Source organism: Thunnus maccoyii, chromosome 4 (genome assembly GCF_910596095.1).
Source record: "Thunnus maccoyii chromosome 4, fThuMac1.1, whole genome shotgun sequence".
Lineage (NCBI taxonomy): Eukaryota > Metazoa > Chordata > Actinopteri > Scombriformes > Scombridae > Thunnus > Thunnus maccoyii.
Window position 1 is genome coordinate 10,117,038 of NC_056536.1, and position 27,177 is coordinate 10,144,214.

Below are 27,177 nucleotides of genomic sequence, written 5' to 3' on the forward strand. Positions count from 1 at the left end.
TATTACCATCAAAAACAATCCACTGGTTCAATTCTTATTCCTACTGTTTTCATGTTATTTCCTCTTCCAGTGTTAATACAGCTCTGTGTTATCTCACTTTATCGTGTCTTACAGTTTGTCATATAATGGTGGGCTTGCTGCATTTCATACAGCTTGTGTAAATTAGCTGTGTATAGTTTTCTACGTAAACATTATATTGTCTTTAAATTGACATCCGACAAAAATCACAGTAGCGGCAAGTGGCTGAAGTATGACAACATATCTGTAAATAACTGCTTTCAGTGTCATCCAGATTATAATTATGATTGTGTCTTTTCCTTCAGAGTCTGTCTCCTCTCACCTTCTTCCTCCACTGTAGCCAGTGCTGAGGAAGATGACAGGGAAAAATGGCTTTGTCTCTTGTTGGACAGGTATATGCCATGAATTGTTTCAGAGAGAAAATAAAAGAAAGACAGTTAGAAAGTTGTTTATAAGAGAACATCAGTTAAAAGTGCAGCTTTCTGTTCTCTGCATCCCTCTCCCCGCCCCCCCCTCCAAGTTTCTCTTTCATTTATTTCATTTCTCTTTTTTCTCACTCCGTCAGTTTCACTCACTCCCTACCTCTCTTGCTCACTATCCTCTTTCTTCTCCCTCTTGCCTCTGTCTGCTGCCGTCACAGATTTCTTCCTCCCTCGCCTGAAAATATGAATATTTTAGAGCTAAGAAGCTTAAAGGGAACAATGAAATGGCCCCCAAGTTAAATTATACTCCATTTCCAGAGTCACAGAAGAGGGACTTTTCTGAGTGATGAGCGCACCGGTGCCACGTGGGTGTGTCTTTCTCACTTTCACACACACATAAGCTTGTTGTCTCCTGCTTTTATGTCATATTTGTGATATTCCTCACGGATCTTGCTTCTAGAATTGCTAAACCAGGCAGTGGCAGCGTAACCAATCAACACGGTCCCTTCAGCGATCATAATGGACACTTGACACCTGGGTTAGAAAAAGCGCAAGTTCTTTGGGGCTAACATGCCTAAATTGCTGTTTGTATCATTAAAAGAAAAGGAAGGGGGAGGCAGAATGATACTCATTTGCATGCTTTTGGAGGCAGTTTGTTTTAGAGCTTTGTTAACAGAGTAAACAAAAGCAGAGCATTGTAGGAAATGAGTTGGTGGTGGGTTTTTTTGTCTCCCAATTAGAGGAGTCACCCTAGTGTGGGCGTTGTAAAAGGGAAACATTTTGCTTAACCATCCATTTCCTGTTAGAAGAAAAGAAAAAAACACTATAAACTGAAAGAAAATGTACTGAAGCCAGTGCATCACTATTATCTGTGATGGTTACCATCATGGCTGTTAGTCTTCAGTGCATCAAGAGCAAGTCAAAGCCGCCTTTATAACAACGCAGCCTTGAGGGCTTAACAGAAATGTTTCTTAAACTGTGAAATCCACATTTCTAACGTGTCTGCAATCTCAAAGAAAAATGGCCATATTCCTTTTAAATCTGTGCTGGTGATAAAGTACTCTAGTGGGAAAATAAACCTTATCTTGGAAAGAAAAACCCTACAGAAAAGAATGGCAATATATTACTGTGGAGGATCGTAGTGCAGAATGTTTGCTGAAGAGTTTTGTATTTGATTCCAGTCTTCATGAATGGTATTAACGTAGACTCATTTGAGTTTTTATCTACGTTGGAGGGTTTTTTTTTTCCTCCCATCATCTGAATTTCAAACCAAACTAAAATGACAAAAAAAATCTCTTAAATACAGAAGTGAAGGATTATTTCTTCTGTTGAGTATTCACACCTGAAAATGGCATTATTATCGTAACAACAAAGATTCTCTTTGATTCAATTTAGTGGTCCGACTGCTGGGGGAAGCAGCGGGAGAGAGAAGGGTGAGGATGAAATATTAGTAAGCAAAATTGATTTAGTTGAGACACTGTCATTTGAATAAAACGGAACTGCTGAAAAAGAAAGAAAGTCGTTTAGAGCGAATTTTGAAATAATAGCAGTTGGAAGAGAAATGGAGAGCAGTCGGCAGCTGCCTCATTGTGCGAGTTTGGGGAAAATGAGGGTAGATTTTCAGAGGAGGATAAATTAGTTTCTGAAGGTTATTTCTTTGTGCTCAAAGGGCAGGAGATGAAGTGAGAGAGCAAACTCTCTTTAATGGCTCCAACTGGGACATGTGAAGCTCAAGACAGCAAATGGATCTTGACCCTGTAATCACAGAGTAGGGACTTAATAAATGGTCATGACAGAGGTTCGTGGCACTGATCAATAACAGGGTCACAAGTCCCAATAAAGGCTTCTAAAACCTGTTATTGCTATTCACATCCCAAGACAGAAAAAGCAAAATTAGCATCTTTGGAAAGAGAAATGTTTGAGAGATGCAATGACCAGTCGATTGGTTGATTGAAAGAAAATTAATCGGCAACTATTTTGCCAAAGATTTGATTATTCCAGCTTCTTATATGTTTTTCTTGGTCTTACATTACAGTGAATTGAATCATTTGGGGTTTTGGACTGTATAATGATGTCACCTTGTGCTCTAGGATATTGTGATGAGCAGTTTTTTTCCTTTTTTATAGGCCAAATAATCAATCACTTAATTGGAAAAAATCAGATTAATCAATAATGAAAATAATCATTGGTTGCAGCTCTACGTGGGAACAAGTCACCCCTGTAGGCTGGATTGTGAGAAACTGATGAGAATTTTTGAGTATGTTCCTTCATTTTATTAATCAAATCTTAAATTGATTGATCAAATCAATATTAAAGAGATCCGTCTATAATGTAAATCTTTTTCAATTGCAGCCCAACTCTTGACCATTGGCCATTTTTATGCGATAAAATCCCCCCCGAAAGTTTTGTTTTGCTGAGAATTGTAGCATTTAGACCATCAGAGGACACTAAAGATGCAGGTATACTCGAATGGAGTGAGCTCGTCTGTGTCTGTGACGTCCACACATGACGACATGAGACAGTTTCTCCTGGAAGCCATTCATAGTGTTTCACACAATTGTACACACAAAAAGTGGCACAAGTAGTTGTGTAAAGAATGAAAAAAGAAAGCTCCAGACTCAAAACCATTTGCAGTGTTTGTTTTGAAAAGTTACTGATATTGTCGGACGCAGCATCCTCACAGCAAGACAGACCTATTGCTTTACCAATTCTTTAAAGGAAAGAAAATCATCTCACAAAAATATGGAGCCCAGATAAATCCAACTACACATGTCTGGCCCAAACATGAATAACACAGCTATCATGTGTCATCATCATCTCACTGAGAGGAAAATGTCTCCTTGTTCATGTCTGCCAAAGCAGAGTTCAGCTGAAATATATAATCAGCAAAACCATTTAAATGATTCTGACTCGTAGGCTAATTACATCTTTTCTTACTTATCTTGACAACATAATTAATAATGTTCCCTTTTATTTCCTTTTATTATCCGTATTATCTCATTATATTTTGTTTGCCCAGTCTCATGCTTATTTGTGTGTGAGTGCACACATATAGGGTGGATGCACTGTGCGTGTGTGCGTGTGTGTGTTATGTGTGCACGTGTGTGTTTGTGCATGTCCACAAAGCTGCACGCTTATGCATGCTCAGGAAACTGAGATCTGCAGCAACCACATTATTAATCTTGCAACAAAATACAAAAGCACTGTCTAAATATCAAGGCTTTATTACACTGGGTTCTGCAGGGGACAGACACGCGAGCTGGACTTTTAATGATATCAGAAGAAGAAAACCTAATTAGCAACTATAAGTACTTTAACACCTACAGCATCAACGTCTGTGAGAACATAAATAACGAGACAGTAAAGTCAGAAAACGTGAGGGTTAAATTGAAAGAGACAAACATTGAAGGATTTGTCACAGGTCGGCATACAAACAGAGATGATCTTTATAATGTTTCACAAGAACTGCTGGTGTTTATGAGTAATTAAAGATCCTTTCCAGACATGTATTAAGATATATAAAGATACTCTGTTTGCAATGTGTGTCTGATATGCTTTTCCAGCAAACAAGTATAATTACCACTTTAAAATCCTTAAAATGGGGAAGATCCTTCTCCCTCATTAAAAAGTCCAGAATCTATGAATATGTAAATATATTCATGGTGGCGCGCAGCAGTGCGGCAGCTTCTCTGGCTCCTGGTTATGGTGTAAAGAGTGTTAGAGACTCTTCTCTTAACGGGAGTAAGTGTGTAGATAACTCGACCAGTGCAACTAGACTAAGAAGGTACAGCCCAACCGAACTTCTGAATATTATCAACAACTCGCCCGCCTCACATCCACTAAAGCTTAGAATGGCGCTCAGCAGCTCTTGAGGACAGACCCTGAGGCAGCGGACTGGCGTAGCAGACTACAAGTTCATCGGGGGCCGGCTGCAACAGTAAGATGTACAGCAGTTCGTAAAATGTGCCTCAAGCCCTACATAGACTTAAAACCACATTTTAATACCACATTTTACGACCTGTGACAAGGCGTAGAACTACGTCTGACACTTAGTCAAAGGTGTAAAGTGAAAAGTCTTAAATAATTTAGCTTAAATAAACCATTGTTTATAAAAGAATCAAATAATAAACTCACATTTGACAACTGGTGCATGTTTGCTTCCACAATCATCTCTTCCTAAAACCGCCCATTAGCACTAACTAATGCAAAGTAGGAAGCATATCTGTGTGGACCAGTACAAGAAACTAACCTATTTTCCGTGATGAATATCCATAGTGCCGAATCCACCACAAGACCACAATAAATTAATTAGGCCTAAAACATTTATTTCATTTTCCAACCAACATATATTTTCTCTGGTTAACACAGCGACATTTAACCGACAGATTGTTAAACGGAGTTTGGCATTACATTCCCCCCACTGACAGGACTGCCGCCGTTATCATCTGCCAGACATCTTGTTTTTTCTTATTAGTTATGGCATTGTTTTTTTTGCATACTAAAATATGCATTTACTTACTGTACAGTTCAATATTTTTTCTTGTTTCACAATCTGAGTAATTTAATTTTCATTTCTTCAGCTCAGCAGTCATTTTTAATTTATTGGTTGGCGCCAGTAAATGTAATGGCTACCAAGGAAAGAGGCGATCCCTCCAACTCTATTCAGAAAACCATACAACAGGGCAACACCACCTCTCACTCTGATCTCCTGTCTAATACGCAAAAAACAAAAAATCCAAGCCAGGCTTGTTTCTCTACTGAATATAATCATTGTGCTTTACAAATAAAAGAGGCACTGGCATGTGCTTCAAGCAGAACAATCTTTGAAGTACATTCTGCAAATCCCCAACCCTTTTCTTGTTCAGGAGAGCACCCACAATTAAAAACATTGTCATATACAAAAATATGACTCAAAACAAGACCACATGGCTGACAACAACTGGCATGAATAGATGTGGTAACCGTGCCTGCTGCAACAATATAACAAATACGAAATTGTTCAATCATTCCCATACTGGGAGGAAAATTCCTTTTCGGGAATATATAAGTCGACTCATGATTTACATGTTATCGTGTCCCTGTGGTCTAGCACGAATATCAGAGCACAAAACTGCAATCTGTACAGGCAGTATGGATTATGCAATTGCAAAACATAATGCTGAAGCAAATCATGGTTCACCCCCGTCATTAAAACTCTGTGGGTTTGAGAAAGTCATGATGTCTACTAGAGAAGGTGATGTTCTGAAGAAACTGGCCCAAAGAGAAATATTTTGGGTATACACACTCAATACTGTGACACCAAATGGACTTAATGATGACTTCAGCTTACAATGCTTAGTTGGGACTGTTTGTAATCTATATGTCCCTTTATTTCCATCTAGTATATGTTCTTAATAGTGAATCAATGCTGGTCAGAAATAGTGTCCTGTGAAGCTTCATATTGTATGTAATGGGATTTAAATCAGATTTAACTATATACTTGTGATTGGTCCTTGTATCTAGAACCATGGAATAAGAAAAGTGATTGGTTCCCAAATAATTGGGTCCAACTCCCAGCTGTGTATTAACTCTGCCCTTGTATATATGACTAAATTGAACCTGTATACTTCAAACGCTCTGAAGAAGTCTTTGTGCCAAACCACGTAGGCGTTTTTCTATTGTGATGTGAGCCAAATAAACAAGTGAAATCTTAGTATTTTGTTCTCCTTGACTTGGAAATTTAAGATGTGCTACCTTTTTTTATATTTTTGGAACATGCCAGTAAATGTAAGTTTGTAACCATAGCAACGTGAATGGCGTGGCAGATGTCACTGTGATAGAATGTGTCAGCGTGGACACGCATCGTCTACGCTGGGCATAGTTTTTACAAAGTAGATTTTTTTCTGTGTGGCACCATTAAAAGCCGTCAGCTATTTGTCAGTAAGTTTTTGTGTCAGTACTTTGTGAAATCAATGTGTAGGCTGCTGTAAAAGTAATAACTACAGATGGCAACTGTCATCTCAAGGGGTGTGTGTGTGTGTGTGTGTGTGAGAGAGAGAGAGAGAGAGAGAGAGAGTGAGAGAGAGTGTGAGAGAGAGAAAGCAGGTGAAATTATGTCCCAAATGAGTTTTGTATAAGCCAATTACCAAGTGAGTTACACAACTCTGGCATGTTTCTCTTATCTTTGAAAAAACAGCAAACAAAAGCTGCTTCTCTGAGATGCTTCTCTGAGGGTTTGTGACTTTCACTCATCTCTCACATTGTCATGGAGAAGATGCTGGTTGGGAGTTAACTTGTCAGTTTTAACCAATTGATGATACAGCAGTCAGGACAGTGATCTACACAACAAATCTGCGTTGGACCAGAGCGTGCATTACATGAATGTTTTGGGCTTTGGGCCTAATCATACAGGGGAGGTTTAAGTCATCTACATTCCTGATTGTGTGTTTGTGTGTGTGTGTGTGTGTGTGTGTGTGTGTGTGTGTATTGCTACCCACACAGTGGATGTTAGCTCCCCCATATTGAGGGTGAGTCATCCATGGCAAGAAACAGTGGCAGCATCATTAGCATGCCGCTCTCATCCTCCCACTCCCCTACTCCTTAACAGATTTTAACTGGCACAGCGCTTCCACCGATAAATCACTGTTGCCCTACTGCTGAAACACTCCCATAATTCACAACCCGAAATATTAAGTCAAACACACACTCATACTGCTGCCTTCCCATTTCCCTTCTTATTTCATCGCGCTTGTCCCTGAGCATACATGAACATGAACATGTTGCTTTGATCCGCTGCATATACTACACCACCATCAGCCCATTATAGTGTAGTACAGTTGGTTCCACTAATGCTGGTACAGTCCAGTTATGAATACCAACAGGACACAAACATGCATTATCATAACCTCAAAGGATGAGGCTGGAGTCTATAATGCTGTTTTTGTTATCAACAAATTCCATGAAAAGAGCAACATCATCTTTCCAGCTTCCCTATCCTGTTTGTGGCACTCAGGGCGGTTTATATGGAACTGACTCAAAATAAACTACAGTGGCCGGGTTCATAGTAATGAAGGAACATGTCATCCAGTGCAATGGTGTGGCTCACCAATATATTTGTAATAGTTTTGGACAAGAATTTAACTCTATGGTACAGTGGAATAGGAGACACCAGGCTTTGGATACACAGTAAAATATTTAGTAGGACCAGTTCATTGGTTGTTTTAATCTTTTTATGGGATTTGTTAACAATAAATGGACATTACAAGCAGTATCCTTTAACCAAAAACTAGTTGCAAGAAACAAAAAATGGTGTGAGGACAATTGACAAAAGGAGGTAATACATATTGAGTTAACATTTTGGAATCAATGTCAAATTTCTCAGATGGCCACAGACATGATACAGCTTAAAAGTTCCTTAAGATAACCAGGCTGAGAAGTAGCGTTTTACTGCTTCGCTGGTTGACACTTTCAAGTCTGTTTCAACTGTTTCACCTCACATCTAAAGCATACTCTGTTGTACCTGTAACTACACTCAACAGTGATGTCACTGTGTACTGAAACATGCTTGAGTGCACTTCTACATCACTGCAGCAAGGTGAGAAGATGAATGTAAGCAAAAACGAGATTTTCGGGCAGAGCTAAGTTTCTCTTTAAAGATCCAGCGGAAGCATTTTTGTTTGGTCAGAAAATTCCTCCAATTTGTTAGAAATGTTTTTGTGGCCATCTGCTCAGCTGTCAGTAGTTTAAGGCAGGGCTCCTAACATCACTGAAAGAAGCAAGTTAACCATGGTGGCTAGCATTTCATTTACTGCAGAGTTTATGACTTATTTAAGTCTGGTTCACCCTGGATCATAAGGGTCAGGTAACTCATATACTCACTAATATAGAAGAAGATAATATCTGGAATTCACAATGTGCAATTTACAGGCAATACAGATTTACATTAGATCGCAATGATGATGGTACCCAGAAAATATTAGTAATGCTTTAATACAGAAAAGGCATGGAAATGATGAAGAATTACCAGATGTGACTGTGTTTATCACCTCTTATCAACACTTTTAACATTTCTTAAACTGGACCTTTAAATAATGCAAAACCAACAATAGTCAAGATTAGTGATTGATGAATCCTATTGATGCAGTAAATACTGTATATCAGGTCTGTGTGTACTAGGGATGTGCAGAAAGCCCAGTATTTGTATTTGTATATGTATTTGTTGAGGCAGCAAAATTATTTGTATTTGTATTCGAATAAAAGTGGAAAGAGGCTTAAAATCCTATTGTTTCTTTTATTATGCATTTAATTCTAGAAAACTCAAGTGTTACAATAAATGTTCATGAATAAACTACCTTACGAAGAAGGTCCCCACACCAGGTCTCAAACTGGAGTCTCCCAGATCATAGACAACTGTGCTTACTACTGAGCTACAACTTTACTCATCACCTCATTGCAGACAGACCTGTAACTAACAAATAATAAATATTCATAAAAACCCACTATTTGTGCTTTGCCGAATAATGTATTTGTATTCGGGCACACCCCTAGTGTGTACAATGAAATCTCACATTTCTCTCATCTGTCTCTTGGAGGTCACGCTGTTCAATTAGGTCTTCACACAAAGAAAAAAAGCAATGACTCCCAGACTTTTAAAGTTTATGAAGCTATCTTTCCCTTTCAACCGCTGTGAAATCTCTGTCTTATCTGACTTATAGGGTCTATAACCAGTCGCAGTCTATTTCGTCGAATCATTGGATCGTCAATCATTACGAAGACCTGCATTTCATGAATATTTGATGTGAGCCAAGTGCATTAAACCCCACTCCTTTGTACTGCATCGGTTATAGTGGTTACAGGCCTAATTATGATAAGGAGGAGGCACTCAGCTGGCACATTTGGACGTGCAGCCAAACTCGGTGTCCTTAGAGAACAATGTGCGAGACACCTCTTATTTCTGAAATGTTCAACCTCCTTTGTCTTTTTTTTATAGTACCACATCCACAGGGGCAGTCCTACTTTGAGCGAGTTTTCCTCTTTTAGGACAAATGAAAACTTCCTGGAGCTTTGTTGGCAGAGTCTTTCTCCATTCATTAAATCAGCCTAAGGCGTTTTGTTCTGCCTGCGGCGTGGCATTGGTCCTCAGCTGCTCCTTTCCTCCTCTTCATCGTCTTCTGTTCTCCCCATTCTTTTGATCACAAGCCAAGATGTTACATAATTTCTGACAAGATCTCAGACCCTTTTATCAAGAGTAATAGATTTTATTGAAGATGTAGGTGTGCGATTGCTACAGGTCATTTGAGGTGACGTAGCCTCTGGCTTCACTCAAACTTGGGGAAGGCAGACATGTTCAAGCGACCCTAAAGATGAATGTTAGCTTTTTTAAATGGGGGTCAGGATGTGTTTTGAAAAGTTCAAGACCAGAGTTCAAATAAGCCTCATGCTCATTAAAGTATGCTATGGAAAGTAGATACAGTAGTTCACATGAAAAGCACATCAACTGGGGCACTTCTTCTGTAATATATGAGAGAGTGGACTGTAAAAAGAAGCCACACTGTGATAGTTTGTCGGGCTAAAAATAGAAATACTTAAGGGGAGATTATGTGAAGACTGTATGTCAGAGTAGCAGGCAGCATAAAGGATTCGTCTCATGCTGCACTGTACATTCATCTGCCATCCCATTCCTCTTCATTTTTGTCACTCCATTTCTGCCTCGATACCAATTTAAGCACAGACACACTGGCATGGAGTCACAAAAACACACACACACACACACACACACACATTCACTCACACAACAGTAAAACTGAGTTGGCGGGTGAGGTGTCAGCATCACTTCAGAGACAGCTTGATGACAATCCAGCTGGAGTCACACTTTTAAAGGTCACACACAGATCACACACACACATACACACACACTCTTTTTCTTTCTCTGTCTGCGTGTATGTGTCTCTCTCACACGCACACTTTAATTAAAAGCTGCAATCAAGCTGACTTCTGCATGTATTAACACCTCTCACAGACGTGAGAATGTCGTCATACCGCTGAAGTTATAAAAGTCTGGAACACTTAACTAATCTACGCAACTTAGGCTGGTTGTGAAGACCTTGAAAGAAAATCTCACAAAAGATTGAAAAAAAAAAACTGCGAACACCAAAATGAGAAAATTATTCACGCTAACATGTCACTTACCTCACAGTGTTAAAGGAAGTTGTGGCCTACTTTCTACCATTTGTATTTAAATTTATCCTGCTGACTGGGGTACCTGCAGACCCCAGAGGTTTACTTTTCATCATATCTCACAGGTGCTTTATTCTATCATTCCAATTTTTCATGACTTTGTCAATCAATTTGTTCCTAATGATTTCATATCACTGTTTTCTGTTTCTGTTTTAAGTGGTGTTTTTTAAAAAGACTAATGTATTTGGGTCCTGGGGGACCCCATTCAATAGCATCCAATTCCACCTAAGCAGTTTTAATAGATGGAACTATTTATTGAGTTCATGTTTGCCAAGGGTCTTAATTTAAAGTATCACACACTATCGGGGGGGGGGGGGTAGGGGCTCACTGTCAGTCATCTTGAAGGCTTTGTGGAAAGATTGTACTTGAGATAAAAGCTGCAATTTGTATTAAGGAAAAGTAGATGTTTGTGTTATACAATATGCAGATTAACTGTAACTTTCCTCAAATAATAATAATATTTTTTCAGATGATATTAATTACATAACTAATAATGCTTTGAGAAGAAATAAGTTAACATTTTGCTATAATGGTTGATTCTTACAGTAGTTTATTCTTGGGGTCCCCAGTCAGTAGTCCTTGTATGTTAAATATGTTGGGAGGATGAAGGTTGATCAGATATGGGGGCAGTAGTTATGTGTACAGGGATTAAAGCAAGAAAAGATTTGTGAGCCTGAAAAGTTGTCCAGGAGGAAATGTGTACAATGAATTAAGTATAATATGAATTTAAAACTGCTCTATGCCTGAAATCAGGCATGATGCCCGTGTAAACCATAACCCACTGCCACAACTTATTAACCTGAGTGAATATCCAGACAATCTAAATGTAGTCACATTAATAGAATAACGGCACTAGTTGAAAAAACAGTATCTTCTTCGTATTTCTCCTGTTTCCAAGGTCAAGACTGAACCTTCGATCTCATATATAAAAGTGTTTTATAACAAAAACTCTCACCAACTGCCCCTAAAGGCTTTACTGGTCATTATCCTGAGGGTGGCACTGGTGGTGGGTTTGTATTGATGGGAGTTTAGTTGGTGAATGTGCTTCACCAAATGGCAAGCTGCGATTCTTCTTGTGTGTCCATTTATTAAGCCATTCAATAATCTCTCTCCCCTCCTTCTCTTTTTATGGTCACAGAATCTGCACCAGACCCTTCTGGAGACGACGATAATGCTGCTTCTCTGCTATGGCGGCAATCTGGGCCTCACTGCACTGGAGCAGGGCAGCATGGAAAGTTACGGAGGGTTGATTCTCCATAAAGCCTCCCTTTAAAAATAATGAAATTTAAATAGGTCTGCTAGTCCCTAAAGAACTGGCTGAGGGTCTGAGGGTCCTGAGGGTCTAGGAGTGGTTCAGAGAGGAAGGAACGTTGGACCCCTGAAAGGATGGCAACCTCCCATAAGGGTCTGAGGGTGGCCCAGGGCGGGGTCAACATTACACGCTCCATAATATACAGTACTAAAAGGAATAAAAGTTGAACCAGCCAGCCTAACCCAGCTGCTAACCAGAGCACATTTTGCCCTTTTTTTTAAAATGATATTCTTTTATGTCAGCACTTTCATTATTTTTATTCAACTGATGAATTGTTTTTTAAACAGGTGCACACAAATGCACCTAAAATCCTGTCCGCCAGCTGATTAGAACACTGTTGATCATACAGACCAGGGACCATCAATATTCTATGGAGGTTCGTGGCTGCATGCATAAGAACACGTACATCCAAATAAAAAGCACGCTATCAATTATTTTACATTTTAAGAGCCTTGTCAGATGTTGTAATGTGCTCATAAATATGTCAAATTATGGCTTTCTCTCTGAGCTATTTGTGTGACTCATCAGAGGTCATTTGTTATTGGACAGATTTTGCTTTGCGCTCGCTCTCACTGATCTGTAGTAAATAAAATAAAATATTTAATAACATAATACGCTGGAGTAAAAGAGAGGACTACTTGATCTGTGTTTAATGGTTTGAGATGATCATTTTTGTATTATCTCTGTTTTTAAAAAGCAGGTACTATGAACTTGTAAATGGCATAAATATACATTTTGTCAGTAAATGTTTTCAATGTAGAGCTCATATTTTGCAAGAATGAAATAACTGTTGGGTAAAAGGTATTCTTTTGATCTTCTCAGTCCACAAAGTTCTCAAAATAAGTTACTGCAATATAATTGCAAAACAATGAAACCATATTTTTCACACTGCTAACTCTAAACTTTAAACCATCTTCTTATAGCTTTTCCTTGCATATTCTAAGCTCAATGCCACCGGCAGTTTCACAGAACAAATGTTTTAATGGTAGTTATTCCATCTTAGGTACATTTAGTATAAATTTACAAGGTAGACACACTAGTGCCTATCATTTGCTCTACTTAATAAACTCTAAAACACTCCCCTGATTCCCTGTGCTTGAAATGAAAGATCCAGCCCAGCACTATCAAAGAGCAGCGGGACGGAGATACAGAGCGACAGTATTGTCATATCAATTCTCATCCATACCAAAGACACATCTCACTTAGGCTGAAATGAACAGATAGGATCCATGCAGTGCCACTGTACAAATAATTGCTGGTCCATAGTTGCACCTGTCAAATATGGTTAACCATCTAGGTTTCTGTAGACAAGAAAAAAGGAAGAGAAGAGATAAGCCCCATTTAGTTTGGGAGGTGATGTGCCTTAAATTGCAGTGGCAGCTGTAAAAGAGCTTGTGCTTGCAGGCTAAAGAAACGGAAAGTGAGATAAAGGAAAGCATCAGGCTGGAGAAAATAATCTTGGCAGAGGTGTGTCAAGGCCATCGTGGCCATCTTTAATTTGAGGAGTGTCCCTCACAAGGATGAAATGTTATCAGAATGCGTATGTGGCTTTATATCACAAAACTATAAGGTTTTTTCCCCCATGTAAGCACAGAATATATGTTTAAAGGATGCAGAATGTAACATGATGAATAGACATGTTTTCCTGACGAGTATGCATACTTCAATATTTCCCTTCACCCCATAACTTTAGTTTTTCTCAACACGTCTACACATCTATTTTTAGGTGTGCAAGCAATTCAAATGGTCACACTGTAGACCAGAAATATGCTGTAGATCATAAGATGATTGTATATGATTGTAGAAAAGAGGTCATTCCTTCACTTGCAATGCACACCTCTCATGATGAACTCTGTTACTGTCCCTTATGTGGCATATGCAAGAGCTATCAAGGCCATGTGTTTTGAAAGCCTGGGCTTACCGTGTTATGGCAGTCTACATTGATCAGTTGCAGCAGCTGGCTCTCAAACTTCTCCAGGGACGGCTGGAGGGAGATGGTCAGTCTGTTCAGGGTGAAGGGCAGCATCTTGAGCAGCTGAGGCCTCAACAGAGCATCTCCTGGTGACAGTGCAAACATAACGTCAAAGTTTGTCCATGCCATGACATTTATATGGTTTTCTTCAATCATTTTTAGAGCTCTTCAGACATGCCTGTCTGGTTTGTTTTGCTTTCAACTCAGTACTGTTCTGTTAGGATTTGTGTGGAGGAAAACCAGCTGAAAACCACCATCTAGTGTGATAAATGGGTGAAACAGGTGGAAATTTCAGTATATTCCTGTTTGTGACCCATTTATAAAATTCCCTGACAATCCCCATCGCCCCCAGATAATTTATCATGGCATCCCAGAAGTTGCAGAAACCTAAAGTAGAGAGGTAAAGTGGAAAATACATGGTTTGATACAGTGTCATAACCATGCTGACTGTACTTATGTGTGTGTGTTATCTTATCGAGCTGAATGTCACCATATTATCTAATCAGTAAAACAGTGGTGTCAACTCAGTGCCAAATGGTTGGTTTCCAGAAACCCTTAGTGTTTCATGGCAACTTTACTTATTAATACATCCACCTCACTCCAGAGACACTCCACTTTAAATGTTATGTGCTCAGAGAATTAATGCTCAACACTGACCTTCACATCCTCTGTTGTTTGTATTTTTAGCCTCACTAGCGGTTGGCTATATGGATGGCAATGTCAGTGCAACAGTCAGTCCACCACTTTGGTCCAGACTAAAATATCTCAACAACTATTGGATGGGTTGGCATGAAATGTGGTAATGAGATATCCATGGTGCCAAGAGGATGAATCCTAATGACTTTGGTGATCGTCTGGCCTGTCACCTAGCACCATCAGCAGGTTCATTTTTTCACTTTATCCAGTGAAACATCTCATCATACATCTACAGTACTAGATGGATTGGCACAAATTTTGGTACAATCCTAATGACTTTGGTATGTCGAGTGAAATGTCCCCTGACCTTTCAGCTAACACCATCATCAGGTTAATTCATTATTATCATCATTAGTTTCCCCTTGACTGTCAACACTGGACACATTACAGCCATGTTGATGTCTAGAAAACACAACTGGCGGTCATCCAGAATTCATAGAACTGTAGTAACATAAATAACTCTGAATTTAATGTCCACACCAGCTGCTCATTTCACTCACACAACTGGAAGTGTCTCCTTTACCAGCCTACATGGAAAACTGTAATAGTAACTTAAGTCTCCCACCTTCACTAACAACCAAGATGGTGGTTCATAGATGTACTTGTTAGAACTGCTAGCTTGATGAGACTACGGCAGATAAAACACAAGTAGTGGACAGTAAAATAAGAGGGGTTGTGACTTAGTGGTAGGGAGGATGTAAATTTGCCTAAAATATTATAACATTGCTCAACACTGTAGACTAGTAGCATATTGCCAGTAATACAACTTACCAAAACCAAGCTGATTTTTTTAATACTGAACACAAAATCCACCCCATTAAGCATTCAGTCATTTATTGCCAAATTTCACACACCCTCATAGAGATATCCAACAGCTCGGTGCAGAAATACACACCGTCTTTGGCAACAAATGTTTACAAGGTCAACCTTCGCTCTTTGATTATGAATGTATTTGATTGGAACTTGTAACTGAGAGACAACAACTCCTTCTCAATGACTGCTCCACTGATTTGCGGTAAGCTACCTAATGCCAATCACTGGAATATTTATACCACACAGAGAGACACCAGTTATAGTGACAAACAATCCAACAAAAACTGTTTCCATTTGGATACTTGGCGTAAATTGAATCAGAATCGATTGAAGAAAGCAACTCAGCCAATGGATGAAGCAGGAAAGCCTGTGAAGTCCACAATCACCCCTTTCAGACTCAACAAAGAGAAAATAGCCAGTGTGATTGTAATCTCTTCAAGAGTAATGTAGCCATCAAGCGTTTCATTGCAGCCCTTGTCTCTGGAGCGCAGAGTTGGACTGTTCTGAATGTGGTGTGAATATCAAGCCGGTGGCTGTGGTCTTAAAAGGCAGCTTAGGTCTCTGCTGCTCACAGCCCCAGAACATGAAGAGGATTAGCCTGCTACCATACCTCCCACTGACTCCCAATGATTATAGCTCTGCACTGTCAGACTTCATTACATTCCCCCTTAGAAACTTACTTTGTAAGTACTGCAGACATTTCAACTTCTGATAGAACCAAGTTCCCAAAAAAATGCCACAAATAAATACCATGATGAATGTCCTATTTGCTATTTTGACAGCTGGAGAAAGACAAGCTAGCCACTCCTGAAGTCTGCTATGTAAAATTGCACCTGATGTGTGCTGAAAATGTTGGGTTGAGCCATGTTTTTGGCTTGTTTTCTCTATGTAAAGTGTCTTCAGGTTACGTGAAGAGTGCTTAAAATCAAATTTATTATTATTATTATTGTGTATTATGTCATATTTTGATTAATCTAGCTAGGTAACCTCTTTGTTTGCTTCAACTGTTTGATAAACAGTTTTTTCACAGTTGTACAGGGACTAACTGTGCACCAGGAGTTGGCTAAAGTATGCTTAAGTATAAAAATCAATGCAGCTCCACTATTGATCACTGAATCTCATTCATACACTACTTTAATAAGCTGGGCAAAGATACACAGTAAACAAAGACTTAATATTGGAGCAGACACCCTACATATGACTGTTTCCACCAACATAGACTGATTTTTTGGTTTTGTCAGGGAGCATATATTGAACAAATAAGTAAATACAAAGGACAACACATTTAACAACAGGTAGTCTCATTAGAATTATGTAAAAAAAAAAAAAAAATCACAAATCACAACATCTGGGTGACTATACCAAAACTGAATTTGACAATTGTTAAAAACTGTTGACCTTGTCAATTCACATTGCAATTTATGATGAAAAGGCCAAGAAAAGGAGGAAAAAGAGACTTGGGCAACAAGCACTGTAAAGTCTGCAGAAAATGCTGGAGGGGAGTGAATTTTATAAGTGTGAGGTGAACTTCAGGTGAGTGGTGACTCAACACTGAATTACATGGATTATGAAATAATTCTCCATCATGGCACAACAAGCAGTTTTACCATTTGCTCGCCATTTTTCTGCTATTTTCAGAATTACATCTCCCACACTTTGCTCACACAATTTAATCAGCATTTTTAGAATAATCTTAAGAGTGACAGGCAGCCACTTGATCAGAAGGCGAGGCATTTGACTTAAACACTAAATGATTTTATCTTCCAACTTTCAACACAAGCTGGCTCAGACTTGTCACACATTTGTCTGTCTTGTCTGAGTTTTTACATCTTATCACAGCACCATTACAGCACAGTCTTCCACTTCTTCCACTGAAATAACATTGAATCAAAGATCTTAACATCTTAACATCTTAAAAGAGCACTGATTATTGAAAGGGAGCATGTCATTCATTCTTTGACCCTACATTTTCCCAATCCTGTGAACTGGAGCCCACATGATTGCTTTACCTGCTGCAGAGGCTGTTAGTCCAGGAATGTTCTCATCTCCGGACACAAGGACATTCTCTGGAAGGAGGTGCATCATGGAAACCAGTGCAGGATGGCTTTTTACCACACAGATCAAATGTGCTCCATCAATAGTCTTCAGGATACTGCTGTCTGCAAACACATAACAAAATTGTGTAGAATGTTTTATTATTTCTCATGTATTTTATGATAAACAGGTAAAGTGCTACACTGAATACAAATGAGTTATATATGATATTCCACTCAACCATCATCCCTATCCCACCCAATATCATTTATCTCCTTGGTGCATCACAGTGTAATATTTCCCCAGAAGCAGTGAGTCACCTGACAACATGACATCCAACTGGCAGACACGTCCATTTTTCAATATTCCATTTAGCTGTTGGTGACCTAGGTGCAATGTTCCATTACACTGCGAGCATCGTTTTCTGGGCCTTAACCGAAATGACAACCATTCAACTTGGAAAACATGCTCCTCCAGAAAAGCGCTGCAGCGTAGCTGAGGCGCAATGTATGAGCAATGATGTAGACATTGTCATCTTTCAGGCAGGTCATCCAATGACAAGTGACGACCCACAATTCCTGCCATCAACACAAATCACAGGCCATTTGGAAGGTGAGCAAAGTGGTGTTTGATGCGCTGCGCATGTTGACTTCCCTCAAGCCTGAACAGCATCACAATCTTTCACTCTGACAGGGTTAATGATTGCACCTTCAACAGCATCAGTGACAATCAATACAGGAAGCTCCATTCACTCCTATAGGCTGGTTCAGCAATCTGAGGGTGAGTCCTTAGTGGTCGTTTGTCTGAGAGCGTTTAAGTGACGCAATATGTTTTGGTTAATAATTACCATGGTTAATCAAGTGGTATGAATGCTTATTGCAGCTTTCTACTTACAAACACTGAAGAATCACAGTATAACAACAGTACATTTGCTTTGAAGAAACAGACCGTTGTATTCAAACTGGAGCAACAGATTCGTAAACTCTTCTACTCCTATAATATCATCAACACCTGTATAATTTAATGCAATCCAGTCTAACAGTTCCACACTAAAAATGACCTTTTTAAAGCTTGTAATGTTCTAAGGTGTTTGTTGTGTGATATCTAAACATAGGTAGATAAACCTGAATGTTGAACCTTTTTCGTCTTATCATCACTGAAAGCACTTTTCAGACTGACACATCACTTGTAGGAGCTACAGGAAGCATGGGAACTGTATGTTTGAACTGTATGTCCTGATGTTTGTTCCTCATCGGGAAAACTGCAGCAGCATTGGTCGTTTGTCCAAACACTTTAAAAAACCTATGTTTATGTTTTCCTGACATGCAGCCTGTCTTGTCTCTGAAAAGCAAAGGTGGAAGTACCATGACATTGTAAGAATCTCACAGGATCTCTTATGGAGGATGTCGGGATGAAAGGTTGGTCATACAAAGCGTCCAACTTTGATAGCGCTGCTCACATCCAGTCCCCAACCAAAAGTCAACTTTGGCTTCTTTCAAGAAAGACCACAATCTTTCCCTAACCTTAACCAATTAGTTTTAGTTTCCTAAACCTAAACAGCTTTAATCATTGTGGTGGCAGGTCAGAAAACCCACATAAATAATTTCCGAAACAGTAACTTGTAACTCAAGTTGTGTCAATCATATATGCAATGTTTGTCTCAAAAGATGAATATTATTGTCAATTTCTGCATTAGTAGATGTATGTTGAGGAAATAAATATAAATGTACAGTGTATACAGTTTATATGAAATATGGTATTGACATTTGGGATGAGTTATTCAGTATTCTGCCCACCACTGGTCATATGTTGATGGAAAAGTTCTGCTGTGAGTATGTATTGCCTATCTCAGAGTTAATGACTTGAACGTTAACCAAAGAGAGCCTCTACAGAGAGTTGCCATCCTCCTGGCTTCAAGTTGACTTGAAAACAATCAATTTTCCAACTGGACAATCACCCTAAACAAGCATCAAAGTGATGCCAGGACTGTTTGAAGTCCGAGGAAGAGCAAGGATTGCTGACTTGCAAGGCTTTCCTCTCCACCGTCACCACACCTGAACCCCCCGACATTTTAGTGAAAATATGAAACGAGAAAAGATGAGACACACTTTAACATCACAAGACACTGCTGGATCCTCTGAAGGAGCTCTGAATAATGGGCTTGAATAAGTTTTCAAACACTGATACCAGGAAAAAGAGAAAATTTTAAAAAAGATTTGATTTTGTTCCCATGTGGCTGCAGAGGTCCAAGACGGTCCACGTGATGTAAACTCCATCATCTGCCCATGTCTGCTTGAAGCCCAAAATGTATAATCACACAGACATACAGTATATATACAGTATATACATAGTATAAACAGAACTGTGTGCGTATCCCTGTCAATGGAGTATATAACAGTGTTTCCCCTAGGTTGACTGCTTTGGAGCGGGGGGGGGGGGGGGGGGGCATATGAAAAACTCAAGACAGAGACATGGGTGTTATTGTGCTCGCACAGTGTGTGAGTGAAAATCATTAGTAGCTCATTGATATTAATGATCATCTAAAATTTTAGCAGCGGCGCTCATAATTTTGCAGCGGTGGTGCGCCGCTGCTGAATGAATATAGGGGAAACATTGTATAATGTAAACCAAAGTACTTCTTATGAGCAGTCTGGAAAATTTGCTGAATGTAATCCAAGCAGTAGTAGTTTTCCCTTCAATAAACTGTATCTGTTTTAAAAACATCAGTGCATTTCTTCTAGTCCTGACTGCCTTACAAACTTTGAAAAGGAGAAAAAGAAGTTTGGTACATGGGGTACAGGACTTAAACCTGCAGTGCAGAACTTCTGTCTCCTTCTGGCAGTGACAGTAAATAGTGGTTACCTGGATGTAACTACAGTTCTATGAATACAGGCGTGAGCCGGTCTCCGTCGCTACTGTTGCGGCTGTAAAACGGTGGATGAATCTTTTTGAGTGTCACAACCCCCGTGAAATGAATTGTTTCACCATCAGAATCTGATCCATTCAGTCCGTTCATAACATTTGAAAAGTCTAGAAGAGCTTCACAATTAAATTATTTTAGCCCTCAAGTTAGCGGAGGGTAAGACTAGAAGTTAGCTGGCTCAGCTGGCAGAAGTCTCTGGTGCACATGCTCTATGGGCGCCCTTCAGCTGTGGCAAACCAATCATTATTAGTTGATGTAACACGCATCACTACCAGTGCGCCAGTGCAGGAATGTCACCACAGACACCAGATTAAAAACTCTGTTTACTGTGAAATATAGAGATATTTACCTTGTGGTGATAGACTTAATCAGTGTTGTGTGAGCTTGTTTGGAAAGGACTTGAATGTAACAGACGTTCATTTATGTGTAAAAGTCCCACACTTCAGCTTTAAGTTCAGACTTTTGTAAGGAATTAACCAATCTGTTCAGATATTGTCCAGTGGTAGCTTCACAATGAATTCAGTTTGAAAATAATTTAAGACATGAAAACACTTCAGAACACATTGTCAATATATTTATGCTGCTACATTATTTTAAGAACCACAGAAGTAAAACATTTGTAATCTTTTTACTAAGAAAATAAAATCCGCAAAATAACAAATGGATCACTATGGGATCAGCTAAATAGCACAACTGAAAAGAAAATAGATTTTTATGTTAAGTCTATTTGAAATAAATTGTATCTTTGGGGCTTGAGGGAGCAGAACATTTAAGTTAATAAAGGATTATTTTTCAATCATATAAAATAACAATAATCTGGAAAGCAAATGAGTTCAAAGGAAGAAGGGGTAGAATGCTTTAGACAGCTTTTCAGGCATTTTCAGGGCAGAGGCAGCACCTTTATCTTTAAAGTTAATGAAAGGGGATTAAGAAGGAAAGAAGATGATGGAGTATATCCCTATGTTTTCCTTCCCTCCATGTCTCATCCCAGCCAAACCCTTTTACTCTCTCGAACAGTTAACTTACTACAAAAAAACTGCTTACATCTAAAGCCAAAAAAGGAAAATGGTTTGGGGAAATCTCTGAGGTTGCTGCATAGCTTCGGCTCTGTTCTACAAATGTCTCCAGTTGCAACAGCAGCTTTCATTGAAAAGATGTTTTTTACCATGAAACACAGAAAGAAAGTAGGATAGGTATGAAAGGAGAGAAAGGGTGGGGGGAAATCAAACAGAACTTTCTTGACACAGATGGTGCCCAGGTGTCTGCAACTTTTTCATCATTTATTTCTTGTTATTCATTATGCATCACGCTTGGATTCCAGTCAGATGCTGTGCATAGATTAGAAAACTACCCCAAAATTTCCTTACAGCAGTGGTGTACCTCAGAGTCAGTTGAGAAGCAACTTGGCAAGAGATGTGAAACCAAGGACGTGGGGGAAAAAACTGCAGAAAAATGGCTCAGCATCAGACAAACTGAGGCAGTGGTTTTGGGAGAAGGTTGAGTGGGAAAGAAGAAAGTAATAAAGATGATTACGGCTAGGGTGATTTTTAAGAAAGGGTTTTACTGCCAACTTAGATAAGAGTGGAGGAATTTGAAGTTGTGACTTGCGAGATTCATTTGTTTCCACATTTAGTACTAAGCAATCATGTGCTTCCTCATGCCACTTCCCAGAGATCATTTGTCTAGCAATGCAGCCAGTACTGGAAAAGTAAACGTTAGGCTTTGACGCGACTCCATTTAAAAGACAATCCAATATTTGGTGACTTGTATAAATATCTGGAGTATATAGAGCGTGAGGCAGGAGGGCAGGAGTTGCTCAGTGACATATAATAATAATAATGAGAGGAAGACAAATAGTGCAACGGCGCTTAAACGCGCCAGAAGTCATTTCGCATTTCGTCCTGTAGCTTTTTATCTCTCCGGCTGTCTGTTCCTGCAGTTATCAGCTGGTAAAATCTTGTTTTAAAACTTTAAATCGCGGTGTAACCGCAGCCATTACTGAACCTTTTCAACCGCAGCTCTGCAGCGGACAGGTTCAGTTCCGGCAGAGATGCTCTGCAGTGGATAGGTTCAGCTGACGGACAGGGCAGACAGTTTCAGCAGAGCTTTGGTTACACCCCGATTTAACATTTTAAAACAATATTTTACCAGCTGATAACTGCAGAAACAGACAGCCAGAGAGTTGAAGAGCAGCAGGGCGAGATGCAAGGAGGATTTCTGATGTTTTTGTGGCTGCCAACAGCTCTTCCTCCTGCAGACAGTCGCAGACGGAGTGACCCCCTCCAGCAGGCCAGCGCCACTGTTAGCTGCCATTAGCTCCTAAAGCTAATGGCAACATGTCTCGATCAGCATGTATTTGAAAATGAGTGCAGGGCTGGGAGAGGTGGGTGTTTTCATTCTACCATTTATATAAATTTCATGATGTAGAGACCTCCCAAAACGGTCGACTCAGCAGAGTCGACCGTTTTGGGACGGCAGATGACAAGTTGAGCTGTTTTCAACCCATGAAATGCCAATTTTTGTAAATTTGCTGTCAATGTCAACATTAACACCAGCATTGATGTGTTTCATCACAGAACAGTCATATAATTTAGTTTACAGCTCAAAAAACACGTTTAAGTGTGCAGCACTTCTTTAAAACAAGGGTCTTAGTTTCATAGCTTTGACCATGAACCCCCCCAAGTAACGAGACTAAACCAAGGTCTGACAGAAACAAACATGAGCAATCAGATGATGAAAGTACGGTAAGTCAAAGTTGAACCAGGAAGTTGGCGTGTAACTGTCCAAAACTAGGAAAATCATGTCCAAGTTGTAACAAAGCAGAACTTTCCTTTAACAAAGTCACGTGTTAACGTGTTAATGTCCTTTCTATATTCACTGAGTAGTTTTTGTTCTCAGACAGTATTAAACAGAATTTGTTCCAGTGCAAGGAAACTGTTTTTATAGCTGGGAAATTTTGCCAGAAAATTTTATTGAGGAAAGAATTTACCAAAAAGGTTTTCAAAAACTGCGTATAGCTTGAATCAATTCTGTGTTAATCAATCAGTAATAGAGATACATCCTCTAAATGATACATTATAGATTGTTTGAACATCGTTGATGAAGTAAAGCAGAGTTTACCCTGGCTCAATATGATGCTTAAGTGGTACAGTTTTCAGGTGGAGGAGTCACAACAGGGGAAAAGTGTTGTGTAACTTTATTATGTTTGTTGGAATTTGGAAGTTCACCCAAACAGCGATAACGCGTGGTGTAGGCGGTGAAAACAAACACTTGTGTCTGGGGTGCCTGGAGTTAGATATGCAGGGAAAACCCTGTTGAGTGCTCTAGTAAACCTCTCTATCTTTGACACAGAGTGGCTTTTTGGTGTATCAATGACAAAATTTGTCATGGCACCACCTTTTTGTCCCAGACTAACAATAAATTGATGTGTCGTGGACTCATGGTGTTGCTTCAAATTAAGATATGCTAATGTGAACACAATGTACCATCTGTTTGCCCTCTCATCACACTAAGAAGGCCCCAGAGCAGCCCTCCACTTTTTCTTTTCTCTACTCCTTCCTCTTTTCTCCCAGTTGAGAAGAGAAGCTTAGATCAAGTCAATGAGCTTACTGCCTCCCTTCGTGCTTGTTTCCTCCTCCTATTTTGGCCTCCCATCCTTTAGGACTTTCAAAAGCCCCAAGGCAGCTTCCTTCCCTCTATCTACTCTCCTTTTCCCATTTCCTGCCTCATGACCCTGACTCCAGCTCTGGAAAATAGAGAAGTTTTGACTTCTCTGCCACCACCACTCGACCACTGCTCCTTTTTCTCTTTCAATCCAAATTGACTTGTCTCCAATTCATCATCCTGCATTCAGTTTTTCTCCACAGATCTTATATCTTTTGGTCTAATATGTATTTTGTAGGGTAAAACTGTGTTTAACCAAAGCAGCAAACTTACCCATATTTTCTGCTGGAAAGTGAAAAGCGTGTTTACACAAAACAGCTCCCTTATAAAAGCTTTGAAAAAAAGCCTTGTTTTCTTGTTCTTAGCTGTACTGATGTTTTTTAGTTTTAAATCTAATTCATCTGTCTAATTATGTAATCTGGTGATGTTCATTTAAAATTGTAACAATCGGCACAATTGAAATTATGCAAATCATGCAAGCATTGCAGATAGCTTGCACCCCTTTCTGTTGTCCTTACCAAACGAACCCTTTCGATATTATTCTTTCTCTTCTTCATAAATTCATTTTTCTCTATTTATTTCTATACATCCATTGGCCTACCCTTAGAGGCAGAAGCGTGTCTGAGTGTGTTACTCAGCCAGTGGCAGAGAGCCTAGCAAGGCAGTAGAAAACAGAAATACATAGTGTTTGGCAGCCACCTACAGTATATACCATGCTGTCCCTGCTTCTACTTTGGCACTGAATTACATGCACCCTACACAAACCACACTACATATGTAGTCACAAAAGCATGCACATACCCTGCCAGAGGCACTTCTCCGCAGTGAGTTACATGTTTACAGAAGGCCTGTTTTCAAAGCTGGTGATATCAATGCAAAACTATCATTTCTGTTTTGATAGAATTGTGGAAGATCTCAATTCCTGCCCACTTCCCTACCATGTAGGAGTGGGAATCGTTGAATCACATGATTCCTTTTGATTTAGTTCTTATTCTCAATGCAATATGTAGAAAAGCAGATATTATTTTCAGTATTTTACTCAAGTCCATTGTCTGAAAATCTTTTCACTCATGTTTTTAGTCCACTGAAATGCAAAATGAAACATAACTGGCAGTTAATCTAACATCTCGATGAAGGTCTGTCTGACCAAACGGACAAAAGCTGAGAAAAATGTGTGGGAGTATGCAGCCTTTTTATTTGAAAGGGTTATCGTTAAGGTTGGGGGTCAACTGCAACAATTTAGAAACCTTTTACAGTCTTCTGCTTATATAAGAGCAGTGAATTGCAAGTGTAATGTACGGACCACCACTGGCTAAATGTCTTTAGTAGAAACAGAAGTTGCTCTAGAGTTCCAAGAAACAGACTGTGTACCGAGGGATTTTCTTCGCCTGATCAGATCTGTCTAGAAGTTTTGTAAAGTGGTGCAGTGAGTTGGTTGGTCAGCTCATTTGGTGGAGTTCAGTGCCCCGCTTTTGCCGTTTTTTTGAAGAAAACTCTCAGTGTGTGTGCACAGTAGAATGACCAGGTGATGCACTGTAACCCCGTGGTTTGGTTTTTGGCTTTTTCATTTTGTCAACATAACTTTATTGAGGATGTAAAAAAAACTGTTGGAAACTGAGAATTGATTCAGAATCCAGATCCAAGCTTTATCTGTTCTCTCTTCTAAAGACTAGTAGGATCAATTAATAGTTTGTTTTTATGTGAGTTTTGGACAGTAAGAAAAATAATCAACTGAGAGTGATGTGTACGGTCCTTCCTGAGCTAATTTCCTAAGCTAAAGGCCAGACTGGCCATTGGGAGCACCAGGAGAATTCCTTGTTGCCTGGCTAGCTGACTGCCTTAAAATTTTTAAAACCACAAAATGAAACCAACAGGGAGGAGTGACATTCACTCAAAACTGTCGGCAGCCCTTTTGCCTGCTTTCAACCTAATGGTAGGATCTCTGTGTCTGTCATCACACTGAACCAGTCTCACACACATACTGCACAAGCACAACAAATGGACAATGGTGATGAAAGTAGACAGAGAGAAAGTGGAGCTGAAAGGGCGGCATACAAGGGAGAAAAGCCCAAGAGGAAAATGCAGCTAAGTGCTGCAAAATTACAGATTTCCATACGCAAAGGTTAATGTTTAAAAAGGAACACATGCTGCCTGGGCCACCCAAAACACATTACAACATCGCAACATATAATATAAAAACATTTGGTGGGAATGTTCTGTATATTTAGCATGACCTTTGCCATCGTTTTTCATAGAATATAAAACTAAGAGCACTGTCAACAAAAGAGTTACAATATAAGTGGTCAGGTATGAATGTGTGAGCGGCCTGGGTTGACATTGGATTCCCTAAGGTTTGCAAACACACCATTGACTGAAACAGATTTTTTTTTTTTTTTTTTTTTTTTTTGTGGAACATTTTGTTTCTCTTCCTGCTGGCATCTGTTACTCTTGACTCAAGAATATGTGTTGTAAATGAGATGTGTGCTTCAGATGGAGGCACAAAGCCAAATAAGAATCATTTTCATGTTCACAATACTGCAGAGGATAAGTACTAAAGATTTAGTTTAAGCTCGCTTTGCACTTTAGCAAGTCCTGAAAAATGAAAGTGAACTGGTTCCCATGCTGCTATACCCACATGACACCATTCCCTCGTTAATTCACCTAACATTACCCATCATATAGACAGACAACATTCAAAGTACACAATTTCAATTTCAGTCTGTCCACCACATTGGTCCAGAGTGAAATATCTTGACAAATATTGAAAAGATTGCCATAAGTTTTTGCACTGACATGCATGGTCATCAAAAGATTTATCCTAACATCCATGGTGATCTCCTAACTTTTCATCTAGCGCCACCTGCAGGCCAAAGTTTTCAAGAAACTGTGTGACCCTGATATGCTGTACAACATTAGTTATTTCTTATGTAAAAAATGTATAAATGAATCAACCCGCAGGATTCTGAGGCGTATAATATGTGACCACAATGTCCTGAGCTTGTACCTGTATTGATATAGTCTTTATTGTCCTGCAGGAAATTTGTTTTCACAGCCTGTACATATTCCACACAGAAACATACCAATATACATAAAAACATAACATCAGTTC

At 39.4% G+C, this 27,177-nt stretch overlaps 1 protein-coding gene across 3 annotated transcripts in view; it reads right to left on the minus strand.

The window, feature by feature from the left end:
• nphp4 (nephronophthisis 4) overlaps positions 1 to 27,177 on the minus strand; it is a 168,604-nt gene that overhangs the window by 110,604 nt on the left and 30,823 nt on the right. For all 3 annotated transcript variants that reach the window (XM_042408717.1, XM_042408716.1, XM_042408715.1), the window contains exons 5-6: positions 17,458 to 17,607; positions 13,889 to 14,025 (exon numbers count right to left, since the gene is read on the minus strand). In XM_042408717.1, the coding sequence (XP_042264651.1) occupies positions 13,889 to 14,025; positions 17,458 to 17,607 (287 nt within the window). The remainder of the gene's footprint in view (positions 1 to 13,888; positions 14,026 to 17,457; positions 17,608 to 27,177) is intronic.